At 35.1% G+C, this 22,686-nt stretch overlaps 1 protein-coding gene across 3 annotated transcripts in view; it reads right to left on the minus strand.

Annotated features, from left to right (window-relative positions):
- Positions 1–4,861: 4,861 nt before the first annotated feature.
- ERMARD (ER membrane associated RNA degradation) overlaps positions 4,862–22,686 on the minus strand; it is a 60,633-nt gene continuing 42,808 nt past the window's right edge. The window contains exon 18 of one of the 3 annotated variants that reach the window (XM_074309280.1): positions 4,862–5,693. In XM_074309280.1, coding sequence (XP_074165381.1) covers positions 5,642–5,693 — 52 coding nt within the window. In that variant the 3' untranslated portion in view covers positions 4,862–5,641. The remainder of the gene's footprint in view (positions 5,694–22,686) is intronic. The other 2 variants (XM_074309282.1, XR_012489110.1) reach the window with 2 other exon arrangements.

Genomic DNA, 22,686 nt, shown 5'->3' on the forward strand with positions numbered 1-22,686 from the left:
AGGAAAACATAAGGACCACCAGTTTACCATGTGGAATTGCTTCACATCTATCAAGTTAGCCAGAATACTAAAAGACAAGAAAATTCATTGCTAGAGAAACCACGAGAAAATCGGCTGACCAATCCACTGTTGGGGGAACTTCAATTATTATATAGGGAAAATTGGAATTATAAAGGAATGTTTATAATGTATTTATACTATTTCACCCAAAGATCCCTCTTACTAACTAGATCGATCACAAAGTACTGAACCCAAATTCAAGAAAACTTGAGTTCAAATTCAAAATTTAGATACTTACTAGCTCTGTGATCTTTGCAAGCCATTTAACCTTTACCTGCCTCAGTCTCCTCATCTTTAAAATAGAGGCAGTATTAGTACCAACATCTCAGGGTTGTTGTGAGTATAAAATAATATTTGTAAAGTGTTATACAAGTCTTAAAATACTATGTAAATACTATTATTATTAATAAGATCTCACAAAAGAGGTTACAGATAGCAAGAAAAATCCACTTCTATAAATGTCCATCATAGTAGCATTATTTGTGATAGCAAAAGATTAGAAACAAAAGACATGCTTGACAGCTGAGGAATGGATGAACATAAATGCAATGGAATATTACTGTGCTATATACGCTAACACCTTCTTTACTGCAGATTGATTCTGGGTCAGCCATTCACCTACTTTGCCACTGGGGATTTGACTCTGGTCCACCTCCTGCCAGACAGGGATATGATGTCTAATGTTTGCCCTGTTTCTGGTTGGCTAAACAGCCCTGCTTAAGAAATCTGGTGTCTTAAATGGGAACAATGAGGCTGACCTACTTCAGAGGGACTAAATGAATTGCTTGGTGTCATTAATTAGAAAAGACAAAGGCTTTTGTGAAGAGGGGAAGTTTGGGGATCTCCTTCAGATACCTCTAAGATTGCAACAGACAGCTATCTGCCTGAGATGGTTTGAGGTTAAGATGTTAAAAGTTATTTTTTCATGAATGTGAAAGATTTCCTTTATTGACTTTTCATTTCAACAACCTCCAAAAATCAGGGATCCTGATTCCCATAGAATCACATCTTCAGCCTAAGTGAATTCCAGACTGCCCAAAATAAAGAAATAAATACAAACATTGTTTAAGTGAAAAATTAGATTGGATGACCAAAAGCTCTGTAAAATCCTTCAAGCACAATGTTTCTTATAGTCAAAAATGTATAAACAAAAGTATACGTTCCATATTCTTTACAGTTATTTCTCATTATCCCACCTTTCAGAGTCCCTGTCGTGTCTGTGCTCTGCTTTCCTTCATTTGGGACATTTTGCCTGCAATTTTTTGTGAGCTATATTCCTTGTTGCTATAAGTAAAAATCATCTTGTCTCTTCAAGCTACATAAGGCCTGTTTTTATGTCTTGTTTGTCTTATCTAGATGTGAAATTAAAAACAAAAAGTTTGTAAACAGAAGATGCAATCGCCAAAAGGACTGGAGCAGGAAGTAAAGGAGAATTGGGAGTGGGAGGAGAGAAGAATAGTTGAATTATGGAAAAGCTTGTCTCTGTGGTCCACCTCATAGAAACTACTCTCTATGTTGAATCTAAGAGATTCATTATCTGTCTTTGGCCAGCTAACTCTGGGAAGTGATCCTCTTGGAGAAATATGGTTAATAACATTAAATGAATGTCACTTGTGCTGATGTGAAAATGAGGACAGGACAATGGCTAGGTTTATTTCTCTCCTAGTCAAGAGCTATTGGGACTCTACAGACAGAGCAGGGCAAACCCATCAATGACAGGAAACTGTTGTCAGTAATGACCTAAAAAACAAAAGCAAGGACTCTTGGAGGAGTCTTTCCTTTGGATAGGAATATGTATCAACTGGAGCTCCCAAAATACACTAATTCCAAGACATCATCTCAAATCAGATCTCAGTGGAAAAGTCACTTGAGGGGGAGAGGGGAAGAGGATAGGACCGCCTGTTCATATTATCCTTGATTTTATTAAGCATCAGAACAGAATTTATTTTGGCAGTTGTAGGTATTGACTGAACAGTAGGTGAGACATGCAAGTCAGGGCACAGACCAGTGATGTGTAATGATTAAAAGCTATTTGGTTAGAGACACCAGGTGAGGGATGTGATTGAGGAGCATCATGGCTCTAAGCACACAGAGGCACACAGTTCCTGGCGGCTAATACAGAAGGGTGCTGTGTACACAGCAGGCTGCAGAGAGAAACATTAACTAGCTTGCAAGATTCAGATAATCTGTCTTATTGTTGCTTCAGAAATCGTTTATCTTTTAAAGAGGCACACCTGTTCGCCTTGTAAAACTTTATGTGAGCTATTAGGGAGCAAGTTATCATTGCTTATTCAAACATTCCATTGAAGAAATGGAAGGCCTGTGCTTGGGGAAGGTGGAGGAGAGAGAACGGAGGGAGGGCAGGAGCAGGAGAGAAGGTCACATAGTTCTCTAAATGGAAATAGAATGGACCCATGCCATTTGACTTTGAATGAATCAAAGACCTTTGCTCAGCTGAATTTCCATTTCTGAAGCAATTCCTAATATTATTGAGATTATTTTCATTTAAAACCCAGGTTGTGGTGGCAATACCTCTCTGCTCCATCTTTTCCCTTCTGCTTCTTCCATGGAACAACAGTGGAGAGGGGATTTTTCTCTTTTCTCCCCTACCATCAGCAATGGTATTTTTCAGTACAGCAACTCACCCAGGAGGAGACACTATCCCTTGGAGAGAGTAGGCCCAAATGGTCATCAGAGCAAGCTCCCTGGTAGACACTGTATTTTGAAAGGGACCCCATAAAGATCCAACAAGAACAACAAACACACTGGTGCTCTGAAGAGTTGAAACTTTGAGTTGCCTAAGCTACATCTCTCTGTGCAGATGGCTTATACTTGCACACTCAATTTCATTGAAGTTGTACCTATTTGTGGGAGAGTTGCCCAAGATTTATGGAGAGAATGTTTTGTTACTTTTGTTTATATTAATTCAAATTCAGTAAATAACTTTGCTTCATAAAAAAAATATGTACTTAAAAAATAAATATCTTTAGGCAACTAAGAGAAATAGTGGATGGAACACTGATCCTAGAATTAGAGAGATCCAAGTTTGAATCCACCTTCAGATACCAACTAAATGTAAAAGTTGGTCCTTTGATCTCAGTTTCCTTCAGTTTCCCGAAGATGATAAAGCACTTAACTCATGGAATTATTCTGAAGATTAGATGAGATAGTTTGTAATATTCAGTGCCTGGCACACAGAAGTGCTATATAAATGTTTATTCCTTTCCTTTTAAAAAGAAACTATCTTCTTAACTCACAAAGCAAGTTCATTTCTTGAGGAAATATTTTTATAGTGCAGAGAATGAAAAAGGATGTTGCACATATACTGGAATACACAAAAGAAATAAAGAGAATTGAATTTTAGTTCCAGTTTTTGTACTGACTCACCATCAACTGTAAAATTAATAGACATTAGACATATTGGTGGAAGGGACCTCAAAGTCTATCTAGTTTGTCGCTTTGCCAATGAGGAAACTGTCTGAATTAGAAGCCAAACCAAGTGCTATGACTCATAGGCCCAAATTTTCAGTCATCTTAATCTATTTCTTACCAATGGACCCAGATGGCTATGGAGGGAAAAGTGAGGTGATCTTGCCCACCTCTTATTCACTCAAATCTGATTCACTTGCATGTCATGTCATCATCTCCCTGATGTCACGACCTTCTTCCAATATGAAGGACAAATAGCAACAATCCTCTGACAGTCTTTATAGGATTTTGGGTAAATCATCTGATTTCCCTGCTTCTGATATGTAAGATACCTGTCATCTCTAAATAATACTTCTCTGGTCTTAATTAATATGACATCGATTGTCCTTTGCCTTTTTCAAAGTTGTAAAATATATGACTACTAGAATAAGGTCTTATAATTTTTTCAATACTCTCCATTTCACTTAAAAACTAAAGTTTCCCATACTAGTATTTTGCTGAGCCTTCCTAGGGTTAAGATACATGTGATAAAATTTGTGAAGTGCTCTGCCTTTTCTGAGAATAAAAGTGCTAAATGAATATTGCAGTACTATTATTAGATCAGTGTGTTGTTAAACAAAAGCAGTTTGACAGGAGGTAAAGAGTTCTCATGGAAGCAGAAAGACTTGGCTTCCAGTCTCACCTTTGACACATGCTGACTATGATAGAATGGAAGCGCCTTGAGATCAGAAACTGTTTCACTTTTAACCCCTGTGTCTCACATAGTGCCTAGTATATAGTAGTTGCTTAATAAATGCGTTTTGATTGATTAATAGATTGCTTGTGTTTCTCTAAAACTCTAAATTTCATATCAGATGGCAAAATACATTGGTGATGGAGTTTCCTCACCAGAAATTGCCAATGAAATAATGAGGTTATTCCAAATATAGACAGATAGATTGATATATAAGATTGTCACATTCCATAATCACTCTTTTAATAAGATCATATGAGTTTTCATATGCAAAACTTTGGAAACTTTGAAAATGCTACGTAAAAGTCAGCTTATAATATTCTTGTCCTTGCAATTCAGTAACTCATATATTTAATTCCTCTTTTAAGGTTCTATTTTCTCATTTGCCATGACTCTTAAGAAGATGTAGTCTGGGAAAAAATTGGCTATCTTGCTGTATTCTAGATTATGATTCCCTTATGGTTAGGTATAAATAATCATATGATCAAAAACTATATTATATAATCATAAGATCATGGGTTTAGTGGTAGAAAGAACCATAGAAGCCACTGAGTCTGACCCTTCATTTTAAAGTCATCTGAAAGAGCTTACTATCTGCTGCGCATTGGAGATACAAAGAAAAGCAAAAAAGAGAGCCAATCCCTGCCATCAAAAAGTTTATATTTTAATAGGGAGAAACAATTCTTAAAAGGGAATTGTAAAGCAAGGTGATGAGAGGGAAAATACCTATCCTGTGATGCGCTGATGAAGAAGTAGAATCAGAAGTAGAAGGAGAAAGAGAATCAGAAGTAGAGCCAGAAGAAGAATGAAAGTTGGCCAGCCCAGGACCTTCCCCAAAATGGAAGCCTTGTAAGGAACTCATAAAGGCAGAAGGAGACCACCTTAGTAGAGAAATGTTTCAGAGTAAGAAGCTAAAGGGAATCTCTCTTCCTTTTGCATACTGGGAATGATATCCACCATGACACTGACTAATGTCTTTGTCTAATATTTCTCTTTTCTAATGCTTCTCTTAATATAAATAATCAAAGCAGATATAAAATTATCTCTGTGGTTAAATATATGAAGAAATCAAAGAATTTCAGAGCTCAAAGAAAGTTTAGGAACCATATATTCAATCTATATCTGATCAAGAACTTCTTAAGGGCTATATTCTTCAAAATTCTGAAACCAATCATATTCAATACATTGATAAATCACAATGTATTGCATCATCTTTAATTCAATCAGTGATCTGCCTTCAAACAGATCCTTCCTCTTAAGACTTTTATCCAAGGGTCAATTTGCTATGAAATTTTCAGAACAGTCTGTGTTTTTCTTCAAGCATTTTTTGAGGGCTTGGCTGTGTTTCTTCTCAAGCTGATTTCCTCATTGTGCCACATACAAATGTCCTTTTTCTGCCTCGTTCATCTGCCAAAAAATTCACATAACAAAGTGGTAGCACCTTTCAGCTGGAATTGAGGATGCCTTTAGCCTAGAGAAAAGAAAAGGAGGCATTAATGACGACTGTCTAAAAATGTTTGGAGAGCTATCATGTGAAAGACCTTCTCTGACCTAGCTTCAGAGAAGCAAATTTCAGCTCAATGTAATGAATCTTTCCTCCTAAAGTATTGACCCTTGTAAACAGAAATGGAAGAGATTCAGAACCACATTGACAGTGCCTGAGATTATCAATGGTCCTAATGTGTTAGGGCTTAATGAATTGAGAAGCCATCCATGTAAATTTAAAATAGTGAGTTACTTTCCACTGTTACAGTGATTATAGCAGGAGTGTACTTTATGGTAAATATCACCACATAGCCACTATAATAAAAGCAGTGAAACAGAGATCAAATGACATCAAATAAGTGAGAAATTTTTCAAACTTTAAAATATTTTTTGTGAAATGTCATTTTTATGAAAAATGTTATCTCTCACTAGTCTAACTGCTCTCTCAAATCTCAGAATCTCTTCAGAGACATTATTCTGAATATTTACATATATTCTGAATACTGACAAATAAACCATCCATAAAACTAAATACACAACAGAAAATTAGTCCCAATCCATTTGATGGATAGTACTTTTCATATGTGTCCTGTTTTTATAGTATTCTGTATGTTTGTGTGTTCATGAGTGAGTGATCACTTTACTAGAGATTTACCTGTTTCTTTAGGGTATAAGTATCGTGAAGAATTGGAAATTACTTTTGAATGGGCCATAAAATGGGATCTCCAGCCTTGACTGGCTAGCTATATTAGCTGATCCTTATGGTCATTAATGAATTTTACTTCTCTGAGAGCCCCTCCTTATTTATAGTCAAAACAAGCAGTATCAAACAGACAAGCAAACAAACAAACAAAAACCATTACACACACTTTCTTAGATAAAAGCCTAGTTAATCTAGTCGCTAACAGTTCTCATAGTCAGCCCTGCTAGTCTGACCAACTTGGGTTTCTTCATAATGGAAACTCTCAGGAATCTTACTCAGCATTCTCTATTTTACTCTCCTGGAAACTTTCATGAATCAACTCCAAATGGAGTACTCTAGAGTGAGATAAAATATTCACATAACAGAACAGATAAGGAAGGAATCTTAAACATTTCAGGAGGGGATGCCTGGCTCTGCCCTTTATATAGTTCTATGCAAGCATCCCAGCTGTGAACTCATTCAAAGTTCCTGCTCTGTAATAACTTCTCTCAGCAAGACTGAGAAAGGCAGTCAACCAGATCACCAATGCCAGAAGGGGCTACAGGGCTGGCACTGCTTACAGGTACCATTCCAAAAGGGGAGGAGGAAAGGGGTAGCAGTTAAGAACAAGCCACAGATGAGCAGATTTTGGTTTGGTCTCCTCCACTACGTTCCTAAACATTCAGAGTATCTCAATCTGTTCACCTTGCCAGCCAATTTCATTGTCTATTATTTCATGTGGTTTCTTACTGCCAAACTTCTATATCGAGGGGTCTGGAGTGTTGCCTTATTATTGACCCTGATGAATTAATGCTTATTGAGACCAACAGTTGAAAGGAAATTGCTCACAAAGGAGTGAGCTCCCTGCCATTAGAAGTGTTCAAGCAGGAGCTGAGTGGCCACCTGTCAGGGATATTGTGGAGCAAATTCCTATATTGTGGAGGAACTTAAGGTAAATGACTACTAAGATCTCTTCCCACTGTTAGCTCTTTCAAATCTTATCTTTCATCACCATTTTACAAATAGAATTTGAGTCACAGGATAGTTCAGGGGGCTTCCCTGAAAATTACTTAAGAAGAAAGTGAAATTAATTCTTTAGGATCTATCCAGCCTTTTGATTATTTCTATGGTGCTGTAAATAAAAGTTAGGTATTCACAGATCCAGCTACCTTTATTTTTATTTATTTATGGGATAAAATAAATTTATTTATTTATAGGATAAAACAAGCGTTTCCATAACACAGCATAATTAAAAAAATGACCACACATGAAACTGCAAATGTATTATGTATATCTTGCTATTCATTTTAAATATATAATAAAATTATCATGTAAATTACTTTTCTTCTTCTCTCCTCACCCTAGAGATGGCTACCATTAGATACAAATAGGTATATATATTGTGTGTTTCTATGGGTTTATTTATATATATATATATATATATATATATATGTAAACTTATTCTACATCTCTATTTAATTATTTTTTTTCTCTGGATGCAGATATCATCTTTCTTTATATAGTCTTTAGAGTTAATTTGGATATTTATAATAATTAAAATGACTTATATGTGAAAAGAACCTGTTATCTTTACATATTGAAGATATGTTCAGCATCTATTTGTATTAAAAACATTTCAATATTCTTATGAGATTTCAAGAGTTAATCTTGAAAAATTACCTATGCATATCTTTGTAAGTAAAAAACTTTAATAAAAAATATTCCTATGAGAAAATTCCATAAAACATTTAATTGCTGTCAGGAAGATTTCTATTCAGAATTTATTTATGTTTGTTCACAGGCCTGGATCTCATTTTGACAGAGTGAACAAAATGGAAGGAATCAGAAACTTCAATATTATCATTTCCTCACTGTAGCAAATTGAGTATTTATTGCCTTTTTATTTATTTTTAATTTATCATCATTTTTGTAATCCATTATACTAAGCAGATGAGCTTATGTAAATATGAACTGCTTTTAGACACATATAAGGAAAAAGGAAAAGGCAATGGAGTTGGGGATAGGAATAGGAGTGATTTGGGATGGGGCTATAGAGAAGCTTAGGGTCCAAGAAAGTGAAGAGTAATAAAACAGGTTTAATTGATTCTAATTATAATAATGGAGGTTTGATTTTATTTATTTATTTATTTCCTTATATAAAATCAGTAGGTGTCAAAGCTTTAAATCCTATGGCACAATTCCAGATGTCAAGGAATCATTGATTCGTTTGAACAGAAATTAACTCCAAACTGGAAGATAATTATGTTCATGCTTAAGGAGTATTGGATGTAGAATGCAGGTGCAGGGCTTGCTCTGAATCATGCAGCCACCATGTCACATGAAATTGCCAGAGGTTATAACCAAAGGGGAGGAAGAAAAGTCTCTGCTCAGTCTTTTTTTTTTTTTTTTTTGACAAAATAACCAAAAAAAAGGCACAATTTAATACCTATCAATTTTATCATGCTTCCTTTCCTCCCCTACCTTCTATTCCTGGGAGATGTATTTATGATGAGCTTCACTGGGGATATGGGGGTAGGAGCCAAATAAATATTCTAGATGGTAGCATTTGTGCACCCATTAAAGACATCTCCATGAAACATGTAAAATCATAAACTGGAGATTAGATGTAACACTACAGATTTATGATTCTGGACACATTGATTGCCTTCCTCATTCCTCCACTGGGGCCCCAAGAGAGAGATTTTTTTTTTCCCAAGGAAGCTTTAAGATTACTTCCTTTTCATGGTAAATATCTGCTCAGTGCCTTGGAGGATACTCACACATTTTTTCCCTGCCTTTGGTCCCTGTCACTAACAAAATCATAATGTGATGCAATAGAATTGATAGGAGAGTTGACAAATTTGTCTGAAAAATAATATCGCTTTAAGAAGTGAAATGAATTTGTTTTTACCGTTACCATCACCACCTTTTCCCCCCTTCCCTCAATTTTCTGTATCTTATTGTTAAGCCATATTTAAAAAGAAAGATAGAAACAGAGAGAGAAAGAGAAAGAGACACAAGAAACAGAAACAGATAAAGAGAAAGACAAAGATGAAGAGACAAAGTAAGGTCAAAGAATCCAATGAATGGCTTCCACAAAAGAATAATTGACCAGAATCTGTTGACATAAGTACATTGTATTAATCATTTTTACGAAATTGTGTCTCTGTAAGTAGGATATAATTAAACTTTTTCTTCTCCATAATAATAATAATATCTAGCATTTGTATAGCACTTGAAGTTTTGCAAAAAATGCTTTATATAGATCATATCATTTGATCTTCATGCAACATAGTGAGGTATGAGCTTTTATTCTCCCCATTTTAAAGGTGATAAAATTAAGGCTGAGAATAGTTAAGGATCATATAGCTAGTGAGTGTATTAACAAAGATCTGAACATAGGCCTTTCTGAATTTAAGCCCATTATTCTACTCATTAGGCCCTTTTCATTACCCATTAGCAAGCATTTATTTATCACTTCCCAGGTACTACATATTGGGTAAAGTGCTAAGAATACAAGGATAAATTTAAAAAAATAAAAATAGAGAGGGAGTGTGATTTTGTTTAAATAGTGCTGGACTTGGACTCAGAAAGGGCTAGGGTTCAAGTGCTATGTCTGACTCAGACAAGTAACAACTTATACAAGCCTTTTCCTTATCTGTCAAATGGGAATAATAATAGCTATTTCACAGGGTTCTCATGAGGCTCAAAATGAAATCATTTATATGTTTTATAAATCTTAAAATACTCTATAAATTTGAGGCATTAGTACCCATCTGTTCCAGATCATTTTCCCTTTGTGGTGTTGTCATTTTTCAGTCGTGACCCCATTTAAGGTTTTCTTGGCAGAGATATGGAAGTTGTTTATCATTTCCTTCTCCAGCTCATTTATACAGATGAGGAAACTGAGACAAACAGGATTAAGAGACTTTCCCAGGGTCATAAAGCTAGTAAGTGTCTGAGGTAAGATTTGAACTCAGAAAGATGAGTCTTCCTAACTCCAGGAATAGCAATCTATCTACTAAGACACTTAGCTACCCCTATTAGAGTTACAGTCTTTATATTCCATAGGTTTACATTATGAAGAATTGGATGGGACACTTAGAGAAAAACTAGTTCATTCAAAATACTCTCATCTTACAATTAAGGAAACTAAGGCCCAAAGAGGTATATTGCACATGGTTAGGCCTCCATGTTTCTTGTTTAATGAATGGTATTTATTAAGTGCTATCTTGGGTACCATTTAAAGCAAGATAAGCAGAAAAAATCTTTCCAGTTGTTGCCTAAAACCTAAAATAGTTATAGCATCAAAGTATCATAGATTTAGAGATAGAAGGGGGCCTGAAAAGTTGTCTCTAATCCATCTTCCTCATTTTACAGATACACGGAACCAAGGCTCAGGGAAGTTAAATGACTTGCCTAATACCCTCAAGTACTATATATCAGAGGAAAGATTTGAATTATTGTTCCTAACTTCAAAGCCACTGAATTTTCCAATGATCACATTGTCTTTTTTAAGATCAAGACAGATTGATACTAATACCTGAAAGTTAGAGTATTTTAATGGGGAAATAGATGGAGTTTCCTAGGATAGCTTCCATGGTCTCATGAACAAAAGCCTAAGTAAACTATACCTACTCTGCTCCCTTATTTCAGACTCTTGTTGAAGTGGTTCCTTGTCTTATCAAGTCATTTTTATTTCCTCATTTCAATTGGATTTACATAAACTAAGTAGTCATTCATTCTAATAGTTAGAATGAGGAGACCTGGGTTTTGCCATCTACAAATTTGTGAGATCTTGGCCAAGTCACAGTTACTAAATTTGGTCATTGTTCCTCCCTCTATAAAGTAGAAATACTAATGTTTGTTATAGTGACGATCAAGTGTGAATGTGAATGTAAAATGAAAAATATGAAAAAAAATAAGCATTTGCCTAGACTTTCCACCTATATTTTCTCCCCTTAGATAACAGGAAAGAGGAAGAAAAGATACATACATATATGCATATACATATGTATGTATATATAATGTGTTTATATAAAAAAGGTTTATATATATATATATATGTGTGTGTGTGTGTGTGATAGGTAAATAGATACAAGGCTGCAAATGTAGACTTTCTTACTAAATCTTTTCTTGATGGTTATAGTGATGATAATTAAAATGTAAAGTAACCACTGATATGGTTGACTTGTGTATACTAGAAATAAGCATCCAGGAATTTTTGTGGGATTTATATACTCTCGTAGTTATGGCTTAAGAATAATTATGGGTATATGAAACCATAAGGTTCATTAAGATAAATTCAAGCCAATAAATATTAATCATGTTGCTAAAATGTGCAAGATGCTGCCTTAGGTCCTGATGATATAAAAATGAGGGACACTACAGGCCTTGATCAAAAGGAACTTTATTATATAATATATAATAAGAGAAATACAACTTGTATAAAAATAAGGGTGATAGAGAGTTGAATGTGAAAATAGAGAAGAAACTCGGAAAAAAAGTTCTATGAAAACTAGAGGTGGAAAAAATTAATTTCAAATGGGGGGATTAAGAAAGACTTCATGAAGGTAATATCTGAGATGTGTCTTAAAGAAAAATAATTATTTCAATAAGGAAAGATAAGAAGATACACATTCTAGACAGGGAAGTTTGGTTATCCAAATAAACAAATGTATGGGAAGATTTAAATAAACATAGGAAGACTTTTATGAACTGATTCAGAGAGGGCAACAATATACACAAAAATTATAATGCAAATAAGATTAACAATAAAATGAGACCAAATACTATATAATTATGATGAACAATCTTGGCCCTTGGGACAAAAAAAAAGAGGAAAATTACTTCTTTTATCAGACAGGTGGAAAACTATGGCTATGGAATATTGCTTATTCAATAAGGTCATGCTGGTTTAGTTGAACTGTTTCTTTGGTACAATGTAAGGCTCAGGGAGGGGAAAGAGAAGAAAATAACTATCTGAAAATGACTTATGTAAAAAGAAACTACATTAATGTAAGGAAAGTACAACATGAGAAAAAAATAAAGAATACATTATCTTCCCAAAACTGGCTTGAACATAAAGTATGTAAGTTGGGAAAATTGATTATTAATCACTTACTATGTGCTGAGCCACTAAAAATAGAAAGAGAATGGAAATTGTTCCTACTTTTAAGAAGCTTACATTCTGTCAGGGAATACTATGTGTATGTGTATATGTAAACACACACATACATATGTAGGTACATATAAATATGTGTATATATGTGTACACGTGTATATAACATATATATAATATACATATATATATGCATGTGTGTATGAATTTGCAAATAAGTGGTATAGTAGATAGAGTTCTAGGCCTAGAGTCAGGAAAACCTGAGTTTAAAGCCCTCCTCAGATATTAGCTGTATGACCTCATTTTCATCAGTTGCCTCATCTTAAAATGAGCTGGAGAAAGAAATGACAAACCAGTATTTTTGCCAGGAAAACCCAAATGGGCTCATGAAGAATCAAACATGAGTGAAGAATAACAATGAGAGAGAGAGAGAGGGAGAAAGGGAGATGTATTTTATCTAACACTATCTATTGATATACAGAATAAAAATCAGGAAAAGGATCTGGTAATGAAAATATGTAGAGTCTAGAGACTATCACATGTGAGAAATAGCATTCTTGTCAGTTTGGATCAGAAGGGGAGGGATGTATTATGAGGCTGAAAAAAGAAATTGGGATTGGGTTTTAAAAGTCCATCGTGCAATGTTGAGTATATTATGTTACTTCTCTGAACTTCGCTTCCTCATTTATGAAATGGAAGAGTCTAGGAGAGGGGACATAACAATTGCCCAAGGACTCTTTATAAAACCTGTGTGCATCAGAATCAAAACAACAAATAACAAAGTGCAATTTTCAGTTATTCTGTAATTTGTTTTGTCTACATAATGTGAAACAATTAGTTGCTGTTGTTGTTTTTTTCCTGAGCTGTCCATTTGCTTTGGCATAGTGTTGACACAACTCAAAAAATGTAATTCCTGGAATATATGAAAGAGACATAACTTAAATATCATATTATTATTATTGACAACTAAGCCAAAATTAGGACAATAGGAATATTGTAGACTTCTACAAAGTACAGTACCAGATAATACTACTTCCTCTTTCCTGTATATCTGTTTGACTTTTATAATAATCCTGCCTAGTAATGAATGATCTCTCCTGCTTAATAGCACAACAAAAATACCACAAGTAAATATCTTGGAATACCATATCTGGCCATAACCCAAGGATCTTAAAATTAGCTTCTCCATACAAAGACAACATAAAACAACAAATCTATTGTTCATATAATGGAATGATTTTCTAGGGAAATTAGGCATTTTCTAAAGCTAACTCCCTATTAGTATGGATAATGAATATTGTGGAGTGTCCCATATTATTTGAATTTGCACTATTTGAAGTTATGATTCTATGTTAAATAATGGTCATTGATTCTAGCCCAATACAAATACACAGTTTGAATTTTAATAATGCAGCTACCTCAATTTGTGGGATTATTTATGCTAATTTATTCTTAACTATACTAGTTCTGATATTAGCTACATCAACTCTGGTACGGAGAATGTGCCCATGTAGCTCATTTTGTTCATAGGTAAATAGACATTTGAGAATGAAACCCAAGGGAGGTAGAACATTCCAGTACTAAAAGTCTAGGCTTTGGAATCCTTTGACCTTAATTCAGATCTTTACTATGTAGAATTAAAAATCTCCTTCTCAGAGTTATTATTTGTGTGACAGATAATCTCCCTGAGTCTTAGTTTCCTTCACTGTAAAAGAAGATTAGGCTAAATGACAAATATTAAGTACTTGGGATTGCAAGGTTAAAAACAAAACTGTCTCTGAAGAAACCTACCTTACAAGACATCTACCTTCTTTTGAGGAAAAAGCATAGGGATATGTGTATATATACATACACACACCCATATAACATATAAATGTACATGTGTGTTTATATATGTGTTGCATTGTGTGTATGTATTGGCATGCTACAGTGCAAAGAGTTTTGACTCTAAAGTCAAAGGACCTAAATTCAGATTCTGCCTCTGATGCTTGTTCTCTCCTTGACTTTAGAAAAGTCTCTGATCAAATAAAGGGTTTCAATTAGATGGTCGCTGTGATTCCTCCCTGCTCTAGATTTATGCCACTGAAATTTTTATGTAATGTAGTAGATAAAGCACTAGGAATGGAAGCAGGAATCCAACCTTAGTTACTTACTAGCTGGGCAAGTCACTTAACCAGTTTGCCTCAGTTTCCTCAACTATAAAATGGGGATAATAATAGCACCCACTTCCCAGGGTGGTTGTTAGGGTCAAATCAAATAATCCTTGTAAAAATAGGTTAGCACAATGCCTGGCAAATAGTAGGCATCATATAAATATTTCCCTTCTCCCCTCAAATAAAATATCTATCTATCTATCTATATATCTATCCATCTAATCTGTCTACTTATCTATCTTATCTGTTTTATCTATTTATCTATCCACACACTTATTTATTTTTCCCCAATTACATGTTAAGACAATTTTTAACATTTTTTAAAATTTTGAGCTCCAAATTCTATTCCTCCCATTTAAAAAATATATCATTTTATAGAGAAAATACTAACACAATTTATATAACATTTTAATAGGTTTACAAAATGCTTCCCTCACAATAGTGTAGAATATGCAAATGTTTTTCCTCCCACTTTTTAGTGATTGAGATGATTCATAACAAAAAACAATCCATTGGGAAACTCTTGTAGAGTTTTGGAAGTCTGTATGTTCCTTGAACAAAGTTGCCACAGTGTTCTGACTCTGAGGTCAGACCATTTCTCATTTGCTACCTTGGCATGGTAGATCACAGTGGGGATTTGCCAGAGTTCAAGTAAGCATGCTTTGTGGATGCTCAATTGCCATTCATTGAGGAGGAAGAGGAGGAAGATGGGGAAGAAGAATAAAAGAGTAGAAGTATCTAACTGCCATGATGAAACATGCGATAAAACTTGTGGAAAAGAAGATGAAGAAGAGGAAAATAGTCCAGTGATGTGATATTGAATATTTCAGACAACAATTTGGAGATGGACTGAATTTTAAAATAGGTAAAATGACTGCCATTTGTTTCCCTGCCTAAACTCTCACTTAGATGTTATACCTCACCCAGCTTGTCTCAGTCCCTGAAAATTCTATAGTGATTTTTACACCTTCTTCTTGTTTTACTTTCCTTGATGTTAAATCATAACAGCTGCATATCTCGTATAAACAATGTTTACACAATAAATAGGCTTCCTGGTGATTTGAAGACACATTTACAATTAACCCAGTTCTGAATTTCAATGAGAAGAGATGATGGGTAGGATCAGAGAAGAAAAAGTCAACATACAGCTTTTCTCTGGAGTATAAATATTTGAAAATTTATCCTCTTTCTAAAAAAAAAAAAAGGAAAATAAACTAAGGTTGACTGGCTCCCTAGGCTTTGAAGTAGTAAAGCTATAAGAGGCATATGTATAAAAAAGAAAGGATGAGTTCAGAGAAGAATGATCTATGTAGTGATTATTGTTGTTCCTTTGCCCTTCATTCTTGAAGAGGACAATGATATCATGAGGGTGGTGTCTTGACTTGCAAGTGAATTGGATTTTTAAGTGAGGCAGACCTGCACAAAATCATCACTGTATCCTTCAGAGTAATTAAAGCCTAGAGTCAAGAAATAGTTAAGAAAACTGGCAATGGTTCTGAATACAGTGGGTGCACTTAGTCTTCTATACATGAGCCATGTCAAGGCCATAACTAATTAAGAAACTACCACAGCCCCAGAGGAAAAAGAAGACATCATTTTCTGTCCATTATTATTGTTACCTCCATTACTCCCTTCAGTTTTCTGGCCATCACCAACAACCCTAATGTAAGTTGAAGTTTCCTAGGAAGTCTCTCTGCCTCTAATTTCCCTTTTCTCCAGTTCATCTCATTCAAAAACATGCTGAATTAATCTTTTCCAAACCCAAATTTTTATGCCAAAAAATTCTCTCCCTTTGAAAAATATTTGGTAGCTTCTTCTTACCTACAAAATAAAGTCTAAATGATGTAACCTAACATCCAAGGCTATCTGTCATACAAAGGCGACGTACCATTGCAGCCTCATCTCAAACAAGTCTACTCCAAACACTAATTATTCACTCTGTTCAGGTCACATCTTACAAATTTTTGCCTTCCTGCTTTTGCTGAGGCTATTCTGCCCATCTAAAATGTCCTCCCCAGCCTCACCCCCAATTCCCTAGTCAAGTCTGAAGCTTTTCCTGACCACCCCAAAAACAGTCTTTCCTTCTCTATACAGTTGGCACCTACTACTAGAACTATTCCTTTAGCTTTTTTTATTCATTACCTTCTACAATTATCTGCCCTCTCATATAAGAGAGAGCACAATACAGTGGATGGAATGCTGGATTGGAAATCAGGAAAATCCAGGTTCAAATCTTGCTTTGGACCCTGGACAAATCAATTAACCCCATGAGCCCTCATTTTTTAAACTAGGGATAAGACAAAGAAGTCTTAGTTACAATGGAAAGATTGCTGGCTCTGGAGTCAAAAGACTTCCACTCATTTCTAACTTGTTATCTGTGTGACTATGGACAAATCACTTAACCTTTCCTGAATCTCAATTTTCCCATTTAGAAACAGGTTTGATCTTTCTGAAGGAATTAGACTAGGTACTCTCTGAAGTCTTTTCAAGTTCTAAACCTATGATCCTGTGCCCTATTGTACTGGACTTGTGTAAGGATTGCAGAAGATTACAATGGGTAAAGTATCTCATAAACTGTCAGGTGCTTTAACAATGCAAGTTGTTACATGTAATGCATCTTCTGTCTTCAATCAGATTCTAAGTTCCTTGAGGAAAGTGACTTTATTCTATGTTGTTTTTTAGGACTCTTAAGATTAGTTTATGTATAGTAGGAATTCAGTAAATGTTTGTTAATTGACTGTGAACTGAAGGGAATGAAGAAAGTTTTAACTCTCAACTGTTCCCACAACTTGCCCTAATTTGCCAGACCAGATGTTATGCTATTTTACTAGCCAAAAAGTAAATCTGTAGAGACAGATATAATGGGTAGCCAAAGAGCAAGAAGCAGAACTTTTTCTAATGACTAACATCCCTTAACACAGATCACAATAGATAGCCTATGACAGACTTTTACTATTTGACCATTAAATGAACAAAAACCTTGTAGAGAAAGCAAGTGTTTCCTGATCAGTCTTATAATGTTCTGGTTAGCTTTCTGTTGGTCTTGGGACCAGCTTTCGTTTCAGCAGAGTAATAACCACAAGAATAGCCAGGGATAAAGTCTTTATTGTCTCCTTCATCTGGGGCTCAGCTAGCTTTCTGGAGGTCCTCCGGAATGTGTCTTGATTTCTGTGGAGGAAGCAGGAGAGCCACCACAATGGTCTGTGTCTTGAAGTGTCTCAATCCAAGAGCTTGAGCTACAGCCTCCAGTCCTCTGTCTTCCCCTAGTCTCTCTCCGAGTCTGTCTCTAGGTTTGACTCTGACCTCTTAAATACTCTATTACAAATAAATCCATTCATCATACTGAGTAAAAGCCAATCATTATATCACAGGGGAATAATTATTTGTTGTAAAATTAAATCAATCTTACTGAACTAGAGAACTATTAATCACCACGCTAAACTAGATAACCATTGTCTTATCAATTCCAGAGTTAACAACTTGTAAGAATCCTTGTTTCAAATACATTTCTCCAGAGTTCTGGCCCATTACAATTCTCATAAAGACCAGAGCACTTAAATTAGATAAGACCATGTAGTGGAAATGAGTGGTTAAATGATAATGTATTTATTAGGCACTTATTATGCACCAAGCACTGTACTAAGCACTGGGGATACAAATACAAAAGCAAATCAGTCCTTGCCCTAATGGAGCTTACATTTGTTATCTTTTGTCCCAGAAGGTTCCTTTTAGAAAAGTACTCAATGTATATAAACAAGTATTAACTATAAGATAGCTATTTATTTCCTCCATCACAAATGAAATATTTAAAACAAAAACACAAATATTTAAAATATGAAGCAATAATGCATCCTGTAAGGTAAAGATGGGCTATTTTACCTTAAGGTCAGACATAAATTATCTGTGATACTGAGCACATGATCTGCTAGCTAGCCAGGATATGGTTTAGGTTTCCTTAATCCTTTCCACTATAACATCCTCCATGTTTCTTGTAGAAATCATCTTCTTCCTCCAAAATTAGTGTAGCTATAGGATATACTTTCCAATAAGCTGCCTGCTCTGATTTAGGAACCCAGAAACTCTCTAACTCATAAGAAACTGTCAGGACTAGATATGTCTATTTTTCAGGATCATGGCTTAATCATTTGTATTCAGGAAAAGAATCACAATAGGGGAGAGGCTTCTAGGGACTTGGGTCCTAGTGCCAGGATCATCAAAGCAAGTACACATCCTCACTGTCATATGCTTGAGTTGCAGCCACCATTGCTGTGGAGAGTGAGAAAGAAAAATTATTTTTCTCTCTTGATAGTCAAATGGAAAGGCTATCTAAGTTATTAGAAGAATGATCAAAACAGGAAAGAACTTTTTTCTTTTTTATATAGCCTATTGAGTAAGCAGTCTTTCTCACTATAGCTGCCAATCCTTTTTAACACAAATTCCCAGTAAGGGGCACCAAAGGACTAAGAAGGAGTCATTGATTATGACTGTTCAATCAAGGTCTGGAGCACTTTCCAAATTCCATGGAGGTGTCTCAGTCTAGTAGATTAACCATTTTCTCTACAAAGTCAAACCCAGCAAGGCAAGACATATAGGGGAGTGGTGGCTAAAGAAGGATGTTTTGATCTGAAAAGGCACAGATTTGGTAAACAGACCCTAAAAGGAGTTGACTGGCATAACCTTTCCAATAATAATTATAGAACTATTTCCAAAGCAAGAGAGAGGAGAAAGGTCAATGAAAAGAAAATGGTCACGGTGGATGGCTATGCACAATGGATATTGTGTAATTAGGGTTCACATAGCAAAGTACTAGGATGAACGGATTAAGGTCTAAGATAATGATATTTGGAGGTTCAATGTAGCAGGCCAGATGGAAAGATGACCTAGATGAACAGCCAGATAAAATGAGGTTTGTAAATGTAAATTTGTCCACATAGGGGCATAGTGATGTTAAAATGCTTTCATAATGGTGCTTCCAAATAATGGGTGAACTGAAGTCCGTCATTAATATTTGGTGTCCACATTTGAGCAGGTTCCTCTAGTGTCTTCTGTCATATTTTAAGCATTCTTCCTTGAGCAGCTGCCCTTGGATCTGTAATTTCATAGAACGTAATGATTACTGTCATTTCATAAAGTCCTAGCTTCACAATTTGGAACTATGCTCAAAAAGTTATCAAACTGGGCACACCCTATGATCCAGCAGTGTTACTACTGGGCCTATATCTCAAGATCTTAAAGGAGGGAAAGGAACCCACATGTGCAAAAATGTTTGTGGCAGCCCTTCTTGTAGGGTAAGAAACTGGAATCTGAGTAGATGCTCATCAGTTTCAGAAGTTATGGTATATGAATGTTATGGAATATTATTGTTCTGTAAGAAATGATCAGCAGGATGATTTCAGAGAGGCCTAGAGAGACTTACATGAACTGATGCTGAGTGAAATGAGCAGAACCAGGAGATCATTATACACAGCAACAAGACTATACAATGATCATTCTGATGGATGTGGTTTTTTTCAACTAGATGATTTAAACAAGTTCCAATAATCTTGTGAAGAGAGCCATTTACACCCAGAGAGACTGTGGGAAGTGAGTATGGTTCACAACACAGCATTTTCACTCATTTTGTTATTTGCTTGCATTATTTTTTTTTCTCATTTTTTCTGTTTGATTTGATTTTTCGTGTGCAGCAAGATAATTGTAGAAATATGTATGCATATATTGGATTTAACATCCATTTTAACATCAGATTGCTTGCCATCTAGGGGAGGGGGTAGGAAAAAGGAGGGGAATTGGAACACAAGGTTTTTCAAGAGTTAATGTCAAATCCATGCATGTTTTGAAAAATAAAAAGCTTTAATTAAAAAAGAAAAAGAAAAAAAAGTCAGTGTCAGTAATGAAAGAGACCTAAGAAGCCATCTAGTTTAGCCTCTATGAGTTTTAGAAGAGGAAACTGAGGTCCAAAGAGATTAGATTAACCAAATTCACATAAATAAAGAATAAGTGACAGAAGTGAGATTTGAATCCCTGTATTCTATCTCCAAGGCTGCCATGCTTTCCAAGGAACTATATTATCTTCCATGCTTCCCCCATAAGTGTTTACTTCTACACAGATTGAAAACTTTTTAAAAACTTAGTGGGAAGACTTTTTTTAGACTACCTATGAGAATTGCTATGCCTTGAAAATTTCTTCACCTTATAACCAACCTGCTGTTGATTCTCTCATATAAAGTGTCATAAGGAATATGTGTCTTGACACTGCTGTGGGTCCTTTTTAGTGGGTTATCATTGTTACTTTGTAGTAGGAAATGATTGGGATTAGGAGAGAAATCACGATGTAAAAATAGGGTATTGGTTTTTTTTTTTAGCATAACTGAGGATATGTGAGGGGAGAATCTCACGAAATGATGAACTAACATTGCTAGAATCTACTTTTTTTTTTTTTACCTACAATATAAATTTCTTGAATTTTTCCATGTCTTAGTTTCTTCCTTCTTTTTCTTCAAATCATATTGTAAATTAGTTCCAAGTATTAGTTAAATCTACCACTTTGAAAAGTTCAATATTTGTAAATGAACAGCCAAGATCCACAGCAAAGCCACAGCCCAAGTTGATTCAAGATTATCTGAGAGCAGAGGTCATTAAACAGTGTGTGGTCCAAATCTAGTCTACTGCCTTGCTTTTGTACAGCCAGACAGCTAAACATGGTTTTTATATTTTCTAATAAAGTTTTGTTGTATTTAACAATATAAAAACTATCTTTAGCTTATGGGGCCATACAAACAGACAGCAATAAGAAGTGCTTTACTGAGCACTGCCCTAAAGCCTTGTCCAAAAATCACATAGGAACTTGGGTCATATGGCTCAAGTTCATTAATAATATGACCCAAACTGATCCGGCTTTATTGAAACTTCTTAGTAGAGCTACAAGTCATACAATTACCACACCTTTTTTGATCTATATTGAGAATTTCTCTTGTTGTTTCTTTTTTAAAAAGATGGCATGAATGAGCCTTTACGTGTCCATGTTGCAGGCACAGCCTTACTGCACCATGAGATCAATGGCACCTGCAAGTAACATGGGCAGATTTATGGTAATGCTGAGGTGTGAGTCTAGTCTCTGCTTAGTAATAAAGATGAGTTGTGATGAGATAATTTCCATAGCAAATATATGCCCTGCACATTCCCCATTTGCAGCAAATCAATCACAGTTCTTTAAACAAAGGATTTTTTTATGTAATGCATTCTCTGTGATACTGAGATTAATTTTGCTGAAGATAGAGATCTGATTAATGACTATCTTATAGCCTCTTTTCTCTTTCTTATTATATTCATTAACCCATGCTATTCCTTTTAAAGGCAAGAGTTTCTAATCTTACAATATGGTCCCAGATTGAAATTATGTGTTTGCACTTTTCTTCCCCAAAGCTCAGAGAAATCAAGTAAAAATTCAAGCTAAGAAATCTCTGGTCCCTATTTAGCCTCTAACAATATTTCTACAGACAATTTTCATGCATTTCTAGTTGGCAAACTCATACCAATAACTGATTTTGCAACATTCTATCAAAGCTTTGATTTGATTCACTAGTGGTCATGGCAATGAGGAAAAGACACATCTTATCTAAAGTGATGATTAAACCACAGTTCATTCCCATACAGTAGATTTTTATGCTAATCAGAATTAAAAGAGACTTTCATTCATTTCTTTGAGTCCTCTCAAGCATGATGAATAGCAGAAGAAACCAGGAATCAATACAGTTCTAGTTCAGCGTTAACAAACACTGCCCCCAAGTGGTGTCATATGGAAACTGCAAAAATTGATGATTTTCATAAAATACTTTAGAAAATCAAAATACTTTCACTAGTAAAACTAGTTGCTGCTATTTACATAACGTTTTGCTCTGTGATTTATACATATCTCATTTTGTTCTTACACAAACCCCAAGAGGTATGTAGTGCATTCTTATCTATGTTATATTGATTAGGAAACAATTACAGTTCTTCCCACTTAAAAGCCAAGACCCAAAGT

This window comes from Sminthopsis crassicaudata, chromosome 4 (genome assembly GCF_048593235.1).
Source record: "Sminthopsis crassicaudata isolate SCR6 chromosome 4, ASM4859323v1, whole genome shotgun sequence".
Lineage (NCBI taxonomy): Eukaryota > Metazoa > Chordata > Mammalia > Dasyuromorphia > Dasyuridae > Sminthopsis > Sminthopsis crassicaudata.